This window comes from Protopterus annectens, chromosome 3.part0 (genome assembly GCF_019279795.1).
Source record: "Protopterus annectens isolate FY-2018-M chromosome 3.part0, PAN1.0, whole genome shotgun sequence".
Lineage (NCBI taxonomy): Eukaryota > Metazoa > Chordata > Ceratodontiformes > Protopteridae > Protopterus > Protopterus annectens.
The window spans coordinates 1934409856-1934428124 of record NC_056731.1 but is presented as its reverse complement, the minus strand read 5'-3'; the positions used below and the strand labels follow the sequence as shown (position 1 = coordinate 1934428124).

At 43.3% G+C, this 18269-nt stretch overlaps 1 protein-coding gene across 2 annotated transcripts in view; it reads left to right on the top strand.

The window, feature by feature from the left end:
- The window catches only part of LOC122797194 (SREBF chaperone), a 2019897-nt gene that overhangs the window by 1208258 nt on the left and 793370 nt on the right, over positions 1–18269 (top strand). For both annotated transcript variants that reach the window (XM_044066018.1, XM_044066017.1), the window contains exon 15: positions 9597–9801. In XM_044066018.1, coding sequence (XP_043921953.1) covers positions 9597–9801 — 205 coding nt within the window. The remainder of the gene's footprint in view (positions 1–9596; positions 9802–18269) is intronic.

The following is an 18269-nucleotide window of genomic DNA, read 5'->3' as shown; positions in this document are numbered from 1 at the left end:
CAGCCCTCATGGACATGAGGGTCATTCAGCAAGTACCACAACAAGAGCAGATGCAAGGATTTTACTCCAGACTATTCCTAGTACCCAGAAAGGACAAAATCTGGAGACCAATACTGGACCTGTCTATACCAAAATTCAAGATGTTGACTCAACAGCAGCTACTGCCCATGCTGGGCAAGAAACTTTGGACCTAAAAGAGGCATACCTGCATGTTCCAATCAGACAATTTTGCAGAAGATACCTCAGATTCATAACTGGCTCAATGCATTACCAATTGCCTGGCTTATCTACTGTCTTCACAAATGCCTGGAACCAGTAATTGTGTTTTGCAGACAAAAGGAATTCAAATATATCCCTTCTTAATTCAAGCAGAGAACAAAGATATTCTTCTAAAGCATCTGGCGTTTGTAAAAATATTACTAATTGGCCTAGGGTACACAGTAAATGAAAATAAATCAAAATTAGTGCCCTCTCAAGAGATAATATTCCTGGGTGCAAGCTTAAATACAACTGCCCAGATGGCTTATCTCACGCCAGACAAACAAAAGCATCTGACTACTTACTTCAACAAATTGGCAACAAAAACCCACTTATCTGCAAGGAGAATCCTGCAGGCCTTGGGTTTCATGGCATCCTGCATTCTACTAATTCCATATGCCAGACTGCATATGAGGAAACTACTATGGAATCTGAAAAGTGTTTGGACTCAGCATTGCCACAGCCTGGAGACAGTAATTGCACTCCTTCCCTGCCTGCAACAGGAGTTTCACCACAACAAGGGTCTGCCATTCAGTCTACCCACAGCCAGACAAACACTGACAACGGATGCATCAGATTATGCATGGGGGGCCCATATCGCAGGAAAATATATTCAGGGCACATGGTCTGCAAACCAGATGCATATTCACATCAATCAAAAAGAGATGCTAGCTGTTCAAAATGCTCTGACAGCTTTCAAGGACCTGCTTCATCCAGGACAGTTACTGATAAAGACAGACAACACTACGGTCATGTGGTACATAAACAAGCAACATTCCTACCCCTCTGCAGACAAGCAATGACCTTATGGGACACAGCATTGGCTTTTCAAGTTCACCTGCAAGCACAATTCCTGCCAGGAAAAACAAATACAAACCTCATGGATCCCCATGAATGAAAACTGGATCCACAAGTCTTCAGCATGATAATAAGGAAATGGGGATGCCCAGACATAGATCTATTTGCTTCCCCTCACAACTGACAATTGCAGAGATTTTGCACAAGGATTTATCACAAACAAGCATGGAAAGTAGACACCCTATCCTTCAGCTGGAAAAATCTAACAGTATATGCCTTTCCTCCACTGCTCTCCTTCCCAGGGTACTCCTAAAGGTCAGACAAGAGAAGCCAAAAATGATACTGATTGCACCAGACTGGCCACGCCAGCACTGGTACCCAATCCTAAAGAGCTTGTCTCAAGGTCCAGCATGGATATTGCCTCAAACTTCTCACTTGCTGACCCAACAAAACAGTCAGATCCTGCACAGCCAACTCAGGACCTTAAATCTAGCAGCATGGCGGATAATGTAGCCATTCAGAACACTCCTCTTTCAAAAGCTGTTTTGGATGTTATCTTGGAGGCCAGGAGGCCCAGTACCAGAAAATCTTATGCAGATAAATGGAAGAGATTCTGTGCTTGGAACCAGGAACAAAGCACTGACATGTGTGTACCAAATATCCCTCAGATTTTTACAGTACCTAACTGAGATGCTGAACAAAGGCCTTTCTTTCTCATCAATTAAGATTCATGCCTGTGCCATTTCAGCCCATTACAATGTGGAACCACCTATCTTTTCTCATCCTTTAATAAGGCAGTACCTCAGAGGGGCCAAAAACATTAGGCCTCCAAGGATAGCACCAATTCTGGCCTGATACCTCAATTATATTTTGGAAAAACTCACACTGCCTCCTTTCAAGCCAGCATCAACAGCAGATATAAAATTCTTATCCTGGAAAACAGCTCTGCTCCTAGCAATAACCTCTGCAAGGCGAGTCTCGGATTTACAAGCACTGGCTATCAGGATGGCCCTTGGCTGTGGAACCTTTCGTCATTTTTCATCCAGACAGGGTTTCTCTGAGGACAAACCCTACATTTATGCCTAAGGTGGTGTCCAGTGTGGCCCTCAACCAAACCATTCACTTGCCTACCTTTTATCCAAATCCACAGAACAAGGGTGAGAAAATGCTGCATTCTTTGGACATACATAGGCAGCTACGCCTCTACTTGGACAGAACTAAAGCTTTCAGAAAGACTGAGCAACTTTTAGTGTGGATCACAAGGAAAGGCTATCTCAAAACAGACAATTTCTAAATGGATAGGCCATTGCATCCGTTTCTGCTATTCTCAACATGGTAAATCAATGCCTAAGGGCATTAGGCCTCATTCTACCAGAGCAGCAGCCACTTCAGCAGCATTCCTCAGAGGAGTACCAACCAAAGACATCTTAGAGGCTGCAACCTGGAGTTCAGTGCACACCTTCACAAAGCACCACCACTTACCTCTTTACTCTAAGTCCAGAGCAGACTTTGCCACTGCAGTCCTGCAGGGCCTCATAGCCTCTCCTAATCCTATTTAGCCCATCCACCCATCCTCTACTTTGGGATTCAACCCAAGAGTAATGACTGAAACAGTGAAACACGATGAACATAGTACAGTTGTGTACCTACCATAAATGTAGATGTTCGAGTGTATTCACTGTTGCAGTCCACCTTCCCCCTTTTCTTTGCTGGGTCTATCTGCACTTCTCTATCCTATACAACCTATTTAGTGTATTTGCTTGTAGATGAAGGAAATGTTATTTTTGTGCATGCATTTTTATTGGCATATTTTTCAGCCTACCAATTTGGGGACACCTGACATCTGGGGCAAGAAAAACTGAAGCAAATGGCGTCGGCTGCATCTTTTATACCCTCTGATGTCAGGGAAGAGACCTAGACTTTGGAATTCTAGCTGACTGAGGGTAGCCTGCCAGCAGGGTAATGCTAGAGTAATGACTGCAACAGTGAATACACTCGAACATCTACATTTATGGTAGGTACACAAGTGTACTTTGTGTGTCGTGATTAGTGTTGTGTTGTGGTGGTCGAGTGTGTTTCTGCCTTGGAGCTCTCTGTTGTTTAGGTAGATTTAGATTTTTATTGAGAGTCCCCGTGAAGGTGGGTGTGCGGTTTGTGTTTTAATGTAAAGGCTGTGCTGGTGTGTGTTCTAGAGGGCTATGTGTTTCATGTGGTGTGATGCAAGTGTTGACCTTCTCTTCTTGACCAGCTATTCTGGTCTTGGCTGGAGAGTGCGTGGCTTTCAGTTTGGGTATATAAATGCAACTCTCACAAGTCTGAGTGTTGGGGGGTAAGAGGAGAGGGTTGTCAGTGTACATGAGGCAGTTGATACATTGCCTCAGGATGCCCAAGTTCACCAGGTTAATAGGAGAAAGCACAGGGAACTGACCTTTAGACCTGCCTGGAGGGGTGGGCATTAATAATTATCAGGCCCTGTGAGGCAGAAAATATTAGTACAACTGTGCAGATTAGTTTATAGCTATAAAATACAGTAAAAGGTATGCAGCAGACAATAAAAGTGCTATAAATATCTGTAAGCAATAACTAGTAAAAATAAGCAAAAAACAGGATATTTAAAGTTATATATCACAGATCAGAGTTTTGCTCAGTGCCCTTCCTCCGATTAGCTCTGTGGCAGAAACACTCACAAGGTAATCTCTTAAGTAACAGAAAGTTGAAACTTGAGACAACTTTAAAAAAAACTTGAAAGAACCAATGAAGTCCTAAAACACTAAGACCTCCTGCACAGCACAATAAAAAATGAGTCCTCACCCTTCATGTAAATACTCTGTTACAACACCTCCCACAGCTATACATAGTAACACTGTATCCAGTACCTCTACTGCTAAGCCCTTAAGGCAAATCAGTGCACAGCCAAATTTCCTGGTTATTGGTGATTCTGTAGTCGGCACTTTGATGTCCCCCTCACAAGACCGAGTAAGGATAGAGTCACTGTCCTTTCTGGGACTAGGATTTGTCAAGTCACACAAGCACTCTGGTCATTGAACCACAGATACCTGTATGACTGTCATAGTGTGTGTGGGTGTAAATGGGCTGAGACCTATCTCCCTTGACTATATGAAGTGAGGCATGACCAAGCTTGCTGATAATGTGTCTCAGGCAGGTAAAAGCCTAGCACTGAGCAGCATACTACCTTTTCCAAGGATGATGCCACATTGCCAAAAGAAAATTATTGATTTTAACAATTGGCTTGGGTTCTGGTGTCAATCCAAGAGGGTACAATATTTGATGGCCTGGGAGGACATGGTTGACAGACCATGCTACTTTGTCAGGGATGGTCTGCATTTGCCCCCTTTAGGCTTTCAGATATTGTCAAAGGCCTTTTCCACACCAGTAGTGTCTTTTTTAGGCTTTGCCAAACTGATAAACCTCATCACTTAACTGAACCTATGAAGGAATATCTGAAGGTGGTACTGCTCAGTCCTAGAAGTATTAACAAGAAACTCTGCTCCCTGCAAGCCTTCCTCTTCCCTGGAAAGTATAGACATTTGTGTAGTAACAGAGACGTGGTTTAAAGTCCAGGAGAGTACAAGAGAAATGCAAGGTTATAATGCCTTTCACACCTTTAGACCAGCTACTGCATAAGAGGGAACTAAAGGTGGATGAGTCTCAGTCTGTATAAAAGTCAACCTTATATCCAGACTAGTTAAAGTGTATGACCAACTGGAATGCATACATATGCAACCCACAATAAACAGGGTGTTGTAAAATATCTTTGCAACCTGTAGGTCCCCTTCCATGTCCCAGGAAATCCATACTACCTATGTCAGTATACTAGAGTCCCTCACTATTCAACCCAGTAAGATATTCATGGGGAATCTCAACTACCCCTCTATAGATTGGAAATCCTACACCACTTCTAAGAAGCCCAGCAATTCCTAAACTTTGTTAATACCAATATCCTGTAACAGTTGGTCCATTCTCTTACCAGGGTGCAAACATCCTTGACCTTGTAATCACAAACGTGGAGAGCAGATTTTCCTCACCTAATGTTATGCCTTCACATTTCATATTTGGCCATAAGGCAGTATTGCTTGAAATAAAAATTAAATCTGGGGAGCCAGCAAAACCAGAAGCCTTTTGGAACTATTCCAAGGCCAACCTCTCTCTACTGAGTGACACCTTGGCTAAATTTCAGGCACCCCCAAACCCATTAAACACCGTAGCAGATGCTGAGCTATTTACAAAATCTGTGTGTAGCCATACTGACAGTTGTATAGAGCGATCTGTGCCTACTTGAATTAAGAGCAAGACAAACTCAAAAGACAAACCACTCTGGTGAAATCACAGTATCAAGCGGTTATACAATAGAAGAAAAAAAATCTTAGCCAAGCGTAGGAGGAACAAAGCCATACGTACTAAAAGGACCCTGATCAATCTAAACAGGCAGTTAAGAGGGGTAATTAATACTTCAGAGGCTAAATTTGAAGAAAAAATTCATTCCCAGGCAAAGGTTAACCACAAAGCTTTCTACAGTTATGTCCATAACCTCAGGGGAAATATGCAACAATGCACAGAATTTATTGTAAATGGCATATCCCACAGTGAGCCAGCAGCCATTTGCCGACCTTTTGTCTGACAGGTTCAGCTCAAATTTCTCCCCACTTATAGTCCAAAGAAAATACCACATACCACAATCCTGACAACCATCACTAAGGAAAAGATCATCAATATACTTTCCAGGGCCAAAAACATTGCATCGATGGGCCCCAATAACATCCTGGGTTATTTAATAAATAGCATGAAACATGACCTCTCTGATACACTTGAATCACTTTTCAGCTGAGCCTACAGTCAGGTTTTGTGCCAAAAGAATGGAATATGGCTACAGTCATTCCCCTGCACAAAAGAGATCCAACCACGGATCCAGGTAACTACAGGCCCATAAGTCTGGCAAGCCTTATATGTAAGACCGTGGAAAGAATCATCATGGACATGATAGATGAGGACATAGGTAGCTTGCAAATGCTGGACCCATCACACATCGTTTTTGTTAAAATAAGGTCATGCGTATTAAATTTGGTGAACTTTTTTGGGAAGGACACCAAAGCATTTGATGAAGGCAGACTGTGCACACACCTTATCTTGACCTGGCCAAGGCTTTTGATATAATACCTGACTCAGGCATTGTAGACCAGCTCACTAATTTAGATACACAGACCCTTTTGTCACCTGCTGGATAGCCATCTGGATCACTGATAGGACCTAGGAGGTCATACCTCCACCAAGAGACCAATCACTAGTAGAGTCCCCTAGGGCTAGGTACTGGGGTCCACTCCTTTTTGGCATCTGTTTCTCTGAAATGTAAGCAAATGCTAAAGGTTTACGGCTGACTAAGTTTGCAGATGATTGCAAGCTGGGGGTTATCATAGACTCCCCTGCAAGACCCTACCATTTTTCATGAAGGCACATCTCTGACTAACAAATGGTGCCAAACCCTTGATCTTAAACTCAATGCTAAGAAATGCATAATTGTACCCTTTTGGTAGTCAACCATCCTGGTTAATTACCATGTTGATAATACACCTCTAAGATTTGCCCCACTGATCAGGGATCTGGGTATGCACATATACAGTAGTCTTATCTTTAACCACCACTTTGTCACAGTGGTGAGGAAATCCCTTTATGTTGCACAACCTGTAAGTAAGGGCATGGCATCTAGGTCCAGGGAGGTCATTATCCCATGGTACAGACTTATCAGACCAGTCATAGAGTGCAGTGCTCCTTCAGTATGTTCCTAACCATGCATGTCCCTTATGGACAGAGGCAGCTTATAAATGCTTGGCCATCAAAGTCTATTTGAATACAGGACATTATTATTATTTCCGGAAAACTTGGCTAGGCTTAGAAAGGTCCCCAGGGTTGTTACCGTAGTAACAATTTGTGACTATTATAGTATACTGAATAAGCATAAAACAATGCAAAAACAGCAAGCGTACAGATAAACCATTAAATGACAAAAATGAATAAAATTAAAAGAAGAACAACAGATCAAATGCTAAAAATACAGCACTACTGGTGGCAGAATAACACCTATCGGCTGTATGTTTGGATAAAAATTAAAGGAATAGTACTAGAAGTGATGTGATGGTACCCAGCTGTAGACCAAGTCAGGTAAAATATGTTTTTTGGGAATGCTTGAAAACAGCACATTTTGGGTACTCCTTCAAGCAGCCAGTTAAGATTCCAGAGAGGGGTTTTTAAGCTATGCTTTATCAGTTCTGCTTTCTTTCTGCACAGCTACATTTGAGCTCCAGATTTAATCTCAACCTTTTAAACTCCTTGCCTGTAAGTCAAACCATAGCACCCGACGAACCATGTAATTAGGGATGTACATGGCCTAGGGCCTCATAGTAAGGAAAGTAGGGGAAAGATAAATTATAAGCTTGCACAAGCCTTCAAGACTAGCGACACTGCAGCTGAGGATATGTTCAAGACACAAACAACTGACTGGTCAGACCAAGAGATGGTGTTCACCTCCATGTCAGTCCTCTTCACACGTAAAACCAAGTCCAGAGTATTAACCTCCTGAGCGAACTTGAATCCTTTCATGATACAAAGGAATTCTTTGACAAAAATTCCAAAGTCTTCATCATCCCTGGTATTGAAATCCTGCAGTACTACCAGTGTTAACCAGAATAGGAATGCCAACACAAAGGAGACTAGGGAGACTAGGTCAGTAAACTCCTGCAAGAAATTTCCTTACACTACCTAGTTGGTGGTAGATTAGGATCCACCCATAGTTTGATCCTGTACCCATTACATACTCGGATGAGTTGGTACAGCCAACTTTAATCTATTTCAAATTAGTGGCTACACACAATAGACAATGACTACCACACTACACAGCCAACTTAGCCATGTATACTGAAGAATAGAGAAGCCAATGTCACCAACACTGTCAGAATTAGACCATAATTCTTTCTTAACCAGGTTTTAATAATAAAAAAGTCCGTACCTCACAACAAGCTCAACAATATCCCAGTCTTGTTGCAGACACATCTGGCGTTAAGGTACCTTGGTGCCCTACCTGTCTTTCCCACCTAACATCAAATATACTGAACTCTGGAAAAAAAATGAGTAAGCCAGTGTATAGTATATTAGATAAAATAATATAAAAGTTAGATCAACAGTGCAGAGTTTGCACCATAACAGTGCCCTGAGCATTTAAAGAAGATTTTCCTTAAAATGATAATACTAATCAAATGTGACACAAAAGTTATAAAATCATCCATAAATTGTTAATACATAAAACCCTGCAACAGTAATGCCTTTCGGCTTTTTCCCGGTTAGGGGTCGCCACAGCGGAACGCTGGTCCGCTTATGATTGGCAGTAGATTTTTACAGTGCCGAGGTGCCAGCCCGATGCCCGACCTTCAACAAAGGCACACCCATTACGCATGCACCTACCTGCATGTCTTTAGATGTCACTCGACCGTGGGGAGGTCATGCAGACTCCGCACAGAAGGCGCTCCAGCCAAGAATCGAACCGGAGAACTTCTTGCTGTGAGGCGACAATGCTAACCACTGCACCACCACGACCTACATAAAACCCTGCAATAAATAATGAAAAACAGTTTCAAAATCACAGTAGCAGAATGGCCAGGGTTCGTGTAAAAGAAAATATCCCATTCGTGAAACACCAATCAAGCATATCAACAGTTCTAAAATTTTAAAAAATGTCCAAAGAAGTTGGAGGTCTGTGTCCTGAAAGAAAAAAATAATAATTTCATGAAATAAAACGGCACACTAAAAACAACAAATCCTATATTAAAGGTAAGAATGAGCACCTAAAAAGAAATTAGCTCATAGAAAATAAAGTAGTTTGGATGGGTTGTAGAGATGAAACAGCAATGTCTGTAAGAAATGAATATATAGCAGCTAATAAATTAGCAATGTAAAGAATACTGTATCCAAGGTAGTCAGAAGAGTTCAGATGGAGATTGGACCAGGAGGTGGTAGTAAGGATTTAATTCCTGGAAAAGACCAGGAAAAAAATAATCATATCCACCAAGAAGGGTATAGCAAAATGGTCTGGCATGAGGTAGGATTGCAGAAGATAACTGATAAAATCACTTTGCAGTGCTTAACCCGTAAATGACCCAAGGTATACGGATGAGCACTGGGTGTTTGTTTTCTTCCTGTAAACTGTCATTTTTTTTGTTTTTGTTTTAGAGCTTTTTCTGCAACAGTTGCCACTGAAAAGAGATATATTTCCAATAAGATTTTCCCAGTTTTATTGTAAATGAATGTAGAAGTAAATTAAATTGAACCAGTTATTTATTTGTACATCCATTCATTAATTTTTGTAAGTGAACCTGTTTTTTCTTACTGAAATGTGTTTTAAACAAATGGAATGGATTATGCTGAGTATCAGTTAATGTCTCTTTTTCTGCGGTGTAGGAGTTAGCTGTTAAAGGATGCAGTACTGCAAAATAAAATTAAATGTTTTCTTTGCATTGTATTTTTTTCATTATTAGGGTAGCAGCTCTTGGACTTGCCTCTGGAATATTCCTGGTGCTCCTCCTGTTCTGCTTGTATCGTATTTTCTGTCCAAAGAACTATGGGCAGAATGGATTGACCCACAGCAAACGACGACGGCGGGTAGACTTACCATGTGATGATTATGGATATTCTCCTCCAGTCACCGAGATTGTCCCCCTCATTCTTAGAGGTCATCTGATGGTATGTTGCCAAGACAAGATATAACAGAGGTTACCATTCCTATTATGTCTTTAATCTAGCTGTTGTGTGTTTCGGCTTTTCCCGGTTAGGGGTCGCCACAGCGGAACTCCGGTCTGCTAATGATTGGCAGTTGATTTTTACGTGCTGAGTTGCCAGCCCTAACGCACAACCTTCAATGAAGGTACGCCCATTCACGCATGTCACCACACAGAAGACGCTCTAGCTGAGAGTCGAACCGGTCAGCGTCTTACTGTGAGGCGACAACGCTACCGCAGCACCACCACCGCGGATTATGTCTTTAATCTAGCGTATGACTAAAAGATGATGTAGCCTCCAATCATTAAAATAAATCAAAGGCACAGAAGGAACAAATTTAGATCCCTTTTAATACCTGTGCCCTTCCTACTGAAATTTGTAAAAGAAACAGCATAAGATTTTAAGTAGGGAGCAACCGCCCATTTAATTTCTGAAAATAAGTATTGTCTAGTTTGCTTGCATGACGGTAGTATTCCATAGGGCAGAGAGAGAGTACTGTGACATTTGTAGTTGTTTAATTCATAATGGTTATCTAATAGTGTATGAGTGTTCAGTTTTCATTATTAGGTGGTTATGAATTAGGCTGTCAGCAGTGGACACAGGCAACAGACATAATAATGGCCCTTTAGTATCACCAGCACCAAATTTCCTAATGTAAGGCTGTTTGTATTCACACACGTTCTTCATTTTTTTTTTGCTTTCTAAAAAATTCTTAAGAGATCTTTGTAGAAACTTTCGTAAAGAACACTAGCATTGTTGGGAACCACTTTCAGTGTGCATTAGCTAGAATTAGTTCTTGGGTTTCATTGTACAGATGGTTCTATTCAATAAAATTGCAGGTTTAGCCTGTTGTGATACAGTGCGTCCTTAGGACAACAAGAGTGATGCAAATATAATCAGTCCCACTTTTTTATATACAGCTGTGCAACATTCACTTCCTGTGTCCTAGTCTGTTATACTGTAGTAACAACTAACTCAGCTATGCAATATGCTTACATACAGTTTTGTATTTATAATGATGTTTAAATTGTATATTTAAACAGTAATATATGCATTCTTGTAAGTATTGTTTTATGATTGTATTTATTCAGTCTCACACCCTGGCTATGTATTGTACATGCAGTCTTTGTCAGAGGCCTTATTTGGCAGTATTGTTTTCTTTTCTTTGTATTCCTAAGTGCACTTCTTACTTGTTATTGTTTTTGCCATGGTGGCCCAGGTCATTGCTGAAAAGGATGTCTTGAACAGTTCACTTACCCAGTTAACAGAGTATAAGTAAATAAAACTGGACAGTACGTACACCATTTCTATACTTTCCCACTGATTAGGCCGTTCCTTTTCCTCCAAGTTTCAAGTTTCTCATTAAAAGCACCAGAGGATCTCATCTCAGAAGCCTTATGTAACCTGTAGATGTTCTTTTGCTTCACTGTTGCAGTCCTGACTTGTGGGATTTCCTGCTTTGGAAGCCCTTGGTTGGCCTGAGTACCAGAGTAAAAAAAAAAAAGCTCCCTCCTCCCTGAGCTGGCGGATGCCCTACCTTGACGTCAGGACTATTGGGTATAAAGGGAGCCAGCTGATGCCATGACATCAGTCTTTCTTGCCATTAGAGCCCAAACCAGTTGAGTGCATCAGTTGGTCCACACCGGAGTGAGAAAATCTTCTAAATCTAAGTACCCTATTGGGAACCCTTCCTTTTTTTTTTTTTTTTTTTTTTACTTACGACTCATGTCAGATAAAGTTAAAAACCGTCTCCTTTGAGGTAAACAAATCCCACACAGAGACTTTCATACCTTGTGTGTCGCTTGTTTCGTCCCAAACCACAGCATCCCTAACTGCCAACTGTGCACCCTACTCAGTACTAGGACTGTAAAGGGTAGGGCCGAAGTCTTGTCTAAGCACCTTAGTCAGTAATCTGCTTTCATTTGCACGATGGTGTCCATTGGTCATCCCAAGGTTGAGCTCCCTAAGCGAAAAAAGGAAAAAAGACCCAAACTTAGGGCTTCATACAACACCCTTTCTCCGTCTGCCAGTCCCCCAAGGCTTATTGTAGAAGGAGAGGTGCCTCTGCAACCCCCTTCTGTGAGTGAAGTGGTGGTGCAAGCCTCTGTCGAGACCCTTTCCGAGTCCAACATGTCAGGTCTCTCAACTCGGCTTCTGGCGAACGATCCTCAACTGACAGCATCCCATCAGGGTGTCCGCCAACATCAGTTATTTTTTTCAAGGAGACTGGTGTCAGATTAGCGGATATGCCCAGGCCCAAGGCAAAAGCTACACCTAAAAAGAGCTCGACCTCAGGTACTGAGCTTAGGCCTACTGGCTCCCGCCCCACAGGTTTATCAGCAGGATTTGGTCAGGTTGGTCGAGGACCTTTTCACAATTCCCTGATTCAGATGAAGACTCTGAGCAGGAGGACTCTGTCCTGGAAGATAAACCCTTTCTTACCTCATTTGAGGATTCTGATTGAGAAGAGGTGTTGCCTTCTGCTTCATCCCCTAAGGACATTACCTTTGGGGAGACACAGCATGCCAATGTGGCAGGCACCAGGAGAAGCCCCAAGCAAAAAAGAGGGTCAGGGAGTTCCTTGATCTCCCTCAACACAAACCCTTGGCTATCCCTCCAGTTTTGGAAGTGGTAGAAGATGTCTTTATGGAATCATCTCTCAATCCAGACTTTCTTCTCCCAGCCCCTCATAAACCAGACTGGTTTTACAGGGTACTAGACTCACATAAATTCCTTTTTAAGAACCCCTCTGCTGACCCAGAGGTTGTCACACCAAGCCCCAAAAAAGGGCTAGTACTTCTAAAAACCCTTTACCTACTGGCAAAGAAAGCAGGGCCCTTGACAGATTTGGGAAGAAGGTTTACACTTCATCTGCCCTGGCCATGAGGGCCCTCAGTTGCCAATTCCATATGATAAAATACCAGCAGAGTAGTTTGGAAAAAATGAAGCAAAGGATTTCCTCCCTGGAGGTCATGAACACCTCCAGGGAATTGTTGGATCTCTGCCATTCCAGTTCCCAGGTAGCTAAGCAGTCCTTGCATTGTGGATATTTTGCCCTAGAGGCATCTTCCAGAGCTCCTGTTTCTGGCTCAGTCATCAAAAGGCATTCTTGGTTTAGGGAACAGACATTACCAGTGCATGTCAAATCTAAACTGCTAGATGCACCCCTAGATAAGGATTCCCTTTATGGACCAAAGGCTGAGGCTGTTTTAAAAAAGATGGAGGATAAAGCAAAATCCATGCAGATGGTCAAAGACTTCCTCCAAGTTCAGCCATCTAGGTTCAGTAGGAATTTTCCCACTAAACATCAGTCCTTTCCCTTCCAGTCAAAACCCAGTCAGAGGAAAACCCGAACCGAAAGACCTGATAGGCAGCAGCAGCTATTGGAGAGGGCAAGGCAGTGGTCCTCAAGAACACCCAGGCCAGGGAATTCTAGGCCACAGGGCCCTAGCAGAGATCAGCGATGACTCATCCCCCTCCCAACCCCCCCAACCTGAACAAGATAGGAGGAAGACATTCTCTATTAAAGAAAAACTGGGCCCTCATCACCTCCGACAAATGGATTCTGGAAGTAATCTCAAATGGCTACAGGCTCATTTTCCAAGAACAATTAAAATTCTCAGGCAACCCAGATGTGCCACAAAACCAAAGAGCAGAGGCCATTTTTTCAGATTCACAATGTGTGCTCTCAGGGCTTTGTGGAAATAGTACCAGACCACCAGATAGGAAAAGGGTTATACTTCAGGCTGTTCCTGGTCCTCAGGAAAGAAGGCTCTTGGCGTCCTATCCTGGATCTGTCCATCCTTAGTCAGTCCCTCCTAGCCCAAAATTCAAAATGTTTACTCTTCAAATGTTTCTTCCCATGATCACACCTCAGGCTCAAATGGTCACCTTGGACCTGAAAGATGCCTACTTGCATATCCTTATAGAAGAATCCTGCAGAAGTTTTCTTCACTTCAGAGCAGGTACCAGTAACTTTCAATTTTCTGCACTTCCCTTTGGCTTGTCTACTGCTCCCAGGGTTTTCACCAAATGTGTGGCCCCTGTGATCGCCTTCTGCAGAACAAGAGGCATCCAGATTTACCCATATCTGGGCGACTGCCTCATTCAGGCCACTTGTCAGTCCAAGCTAGTCAAGGATCTGGCCTTCACCCAGACCTTATTCTCTTCCCTAGGGTTCACCAAAAACCTCAGCAAATCAAACACAAACCCTTCCAACAGGATTCATCCCTCCAGAAGGCCTTTCTCCCACCAGATAAGGCTTCCTTCTTAACTCAGTACTTCTAGTACATTATGCCGAGGCAGTGCCTGTCATCCAGGGAATTCCTCAGAGCACTGGGCTACATGTCATCCTGTATACTAATGATCTCTCTAGCCAAGCTACACATGAGGAAGCTTCAGTAGTACCTCAAGAATTTGTAGTGTTAGCAGTCCCAGTCCCTGGAGACAAAAATCAAACTATTCCACTGTTTCAGGGAGGAATTGGCATGGTGGGCATGAACATGTGCACAGAACAAAGGTCTCCCCTTCAGGTTCATCCTTCAGGACCAAACGTTAACCACAGATGCTTCAGACACAGCCTAGGGACCCTATTTCCAACATCTCCTGTACCAGGACAACTGGGAAGAACAGTTCAGACATAAGCACATAAACTGGAATGAATTCCTGGCAGTACAGAAGGGCATGGTAGCCTTCAAGGATCACTGGAAACCAGGAGTTCTACTTATCATAACAGACAACATAACAGTCATGTGGTACATAAGCAAACTAGGAGGCACCCACTCATACCCTCTTTGCCAACTGGCAGTGCAGATCTGGGAGACTGCCAGTGCTATGGGATTGCACTTGATGGCTCATTATCTTCCAGAGGCTCAGAACACTCTAGCAGAGACCGCCTCAGTAGACACACAATGGATCCCCACGAGTGGCAGCTGCATCATGAAACATTTCTCAGCATAGTCCAGAAATGGGGAGCCCCTCAAATAGATCTCTCTCTGCCACTGACGAAAACGGTCAGTTAAAAAATTTATTTTCCAGGAGCAAATTCCACACAGTCTAGAGAACAGATACCTTCTCCTTCCTCTGGAGATACCTATTTCTTTATGCATTGCCTCTCCTGTCTTTACTTCCAAGGGTCCTCTTAAAAATCAGGGAAGAAGGACCAAGGGCCATCCTGATAGCTCCATACTGGCCCAGGCAGCACTGGTACCCCCTTCTACTGAGTTTGACCAAAGTAAAACCTTGGCAGTTACCCCAGAGAGTGGATCTGCTGACTCCGGCAAAGGTAAAGCTTGTGCACCCCAACCTGCAGACTCTCAAACTCTCTGCCTGGATAATTCATCAAAATGCTACCCTGAGCAATCCCTAAGTAGTCAGGTACTTAATATCCTCAGTGTCTGGAAGACCCAGGACTAGGAAAACATACTCTGCCAAGTGGAAAGGATTCTCTATTTGGTGTCAGCAACAAGGCCTCAACCCTGTCTCTACCAACATTTCAGCCATTTTTGGAGTACCTGGATATCTTAGTGGACAAAGGTCTATCCTTCTCATCCATTAAGATACACGGTTCTACCATTTCAGCCACATCCCTGCTCTTCCTCCTATCTTTCCCACTTCCTAATGAATCAGTTCCTTAGGGGAGTGCAGCACGTCAGACCCAGCAGGAGGCAACCCCACCCCTCTTTGGGACCTCAACTTAATTGACTTTACCCCCTTTGAACCAACTGCTTTAGCTGATTTAAAATTCTTGACCTGGAAGACTGCCCTTCTACTGGCTATCACCTCAGCTAGGAGGGTCTCTAAGTTGCAAGCCCTTGTGGCCCTGCCCTCATGGCAGAGGAACCCTTTCTTATCTTCCACCCAGCCAGAGTTTCACTCAGAACTAATCCTTCCTTTATGCCCAATGTGGTCACGGACACTTCCCTGAACTTAGTCATGCACTTGCCTGCCTTCTCCCCACAGCCACAGAACCAAGGGGAAAGAATCCTTCACTCCTTGGATGTACACAGGCAACTTTGCTACTACCTTGACAGGACTAAAACTTTCAGAAAATCAGAACAACTGTTTGTTTCCTTTGCCTTGGGCTCTGAAGGCAAAACAGTCTCCAAGCAAACTATTTCCAAGTGGATCTCTCACTGTATTTCCTTTTGTTACTTCTACCATGGTAAAAAGTCCTCTGAATCTGTTAGGAGCCACTCAACTAGGGCCACTTCTACCTCTACTGCTTTCCTAAGGCGAGTACCTACCAAAGATATTTTGGAAGCAGCTACCTTGGTCATCGATGCACACCTTTACCAAGCACTACCACCTGTCAGCCTTCTACAAGTTTAGAGCAGGATTTACCACTACCATCTTGCAGGGCTTCCTGTCTTCCCCTTAAGGCACATTCCACCCTCATCTCAGCTTTGAGAATCATCCCATAAGTCAGGACTGCAACAGTGAAGCACGAAGAACATAGTGCAGTTGTGTACACTTACTGTAAATGGAGATGTTTGAGTATATTCATTGTTGCAGTCATCTTTCCCTCCCCCCACCCCCCTTATTCTCCTTACAGTAACAGCTTTTCTCTCTGTCCTTCTCTTCTAGAGGACCCTCTGCAGGGATGCCCTACAGGTCTCCTTCCTCTAACCTGGTCTGTTGTTTAAGATTCATTTATGAGGCTCCTATCTTATAGGGGCAAGAAAAAAATTGATGTCATGGCATCAGATGGATCCCTTTATACCCAACCATCCTGACGTCAAGGTAGGAGGTCTGTCAGCTCAGGAAGGAGGGAGATTTTTACTCTGGTAGTTGGGCCGACCAAAGGTTTCCAAAGCAGGAAATCCCATAAGTCAGGACTGCAACAGTGAATACACTCTTGACATCTACATTTATGTTAAGTGTACACAACTGTACTTTATTGGGATACCTTCTGTGATATCCTGATTTTTGGCACATTTCAGAGTTTCTGTCCTCCTTGCCCCTAAGTGTGTGTGTGTGTGTGTGTGTGTATGTGTGTGTGTGTACTTGTTAGTGCACACTGTGATGTCATACAAACTTTGAACTTAATCACTCAAACCATTCACTTCTCATCCCGGCACTTGCTCAAAACTCATAGCAAGCACTAATAAACCTTAGCACTAGACCCCCCCCCCCCCATACTGTAGAGAAGGACAAGGCTCTCTATTCAACCTTACCAGCCAATCAGTAAAACAGTTCACTGTACCTATCCAGGCATGTCCAAAGGACAGTTGCAGGTGTACTCTCCAGTCCAACTGGTGAATCTGGGCATTTTGAGGCAGTGTTACAATTGCCTCATGTACACAGACAACCTTCTTTTCCTTCCACCAAACACTAATACATGTGAGAGATGCAACTATACAGCCAAACTGGAGGCTAAGCTCTCTCAACCCAAGACTGCACCAGGCAGTCAAGAGGAGAAGGGAATTACTTGCATCACACCACCAGTCTCACATAGACCTATGAAACCAGCACTGGCAAAAAACACACATAAATACACGAAAACATACTCGGAGGCTCTAAATAAAAATCTGCAAAAGCAACAGAGACCTCCAAAGCAGGCATCCAAGCAACCTCCACCCCCCAACACAAACCATAAAACATATACTTCACAAAACCAGTGTGCCACACAATCACAGCCCTTAAGGCAAAATAACATACCCAACACACTAGTAATAGGTGACTCTATAGTCAGGCACACTGACATCCCACTCACTAGGCTGAACAAGGAGAAGGTTACTGTTATCTGCCTGTTGGGTACCAGGATCCACCACATAACACAAGCACTCAGGTCACTCCAGAACAAGTACAAATATGACTCTGTCATTGTCCATGTTGGTGTGAATGACCTGAGCCATACCTCCCTGGACTACATGAAAAGAGACATGGAGGAGCTCTCTGATCACATAGCCCAGGCCGGTATGACCCTGACCCTGAGTAGCATCCTGCCCTCACCAAGAATGATACCATGGTATAGAGAAAAAATTATCAATTTCAACAATGGCTAAGCTTCTGGTGTCATTCAAAGGGGATCCAGTAATGTCAGCCTGGGATGACATGCTCGACAAGCCATGCTGCTTCTTTAGAGACGGCTTGTACCTGTCATCGTTAGGCTTTCTAATACTGGCCAAGGCTCTTGCCACCCCCATAGTGCCTTTTTTAGGCAAGGCTCAAAAGACAAACCCACCGCCATAAATAGTACAAGTAAAAAAAAAAACTGAGGGTAATGCTACTCAATGCCAGAAGTCTAAACCTCAAAATGCACGCACTCGAGGCACTCCTCAGTATGAAGAAAATCAGTATATGTGCAGTAACAGAAAAATGGTTTAAGGCTCCAGAGAGCACCCCAGCACTACCAGGCTACAACTCATACCATACATTTCGGCCACAAAACCCGGACTGAAATACAAAAGGCGGGGGAGTATCCATATTCA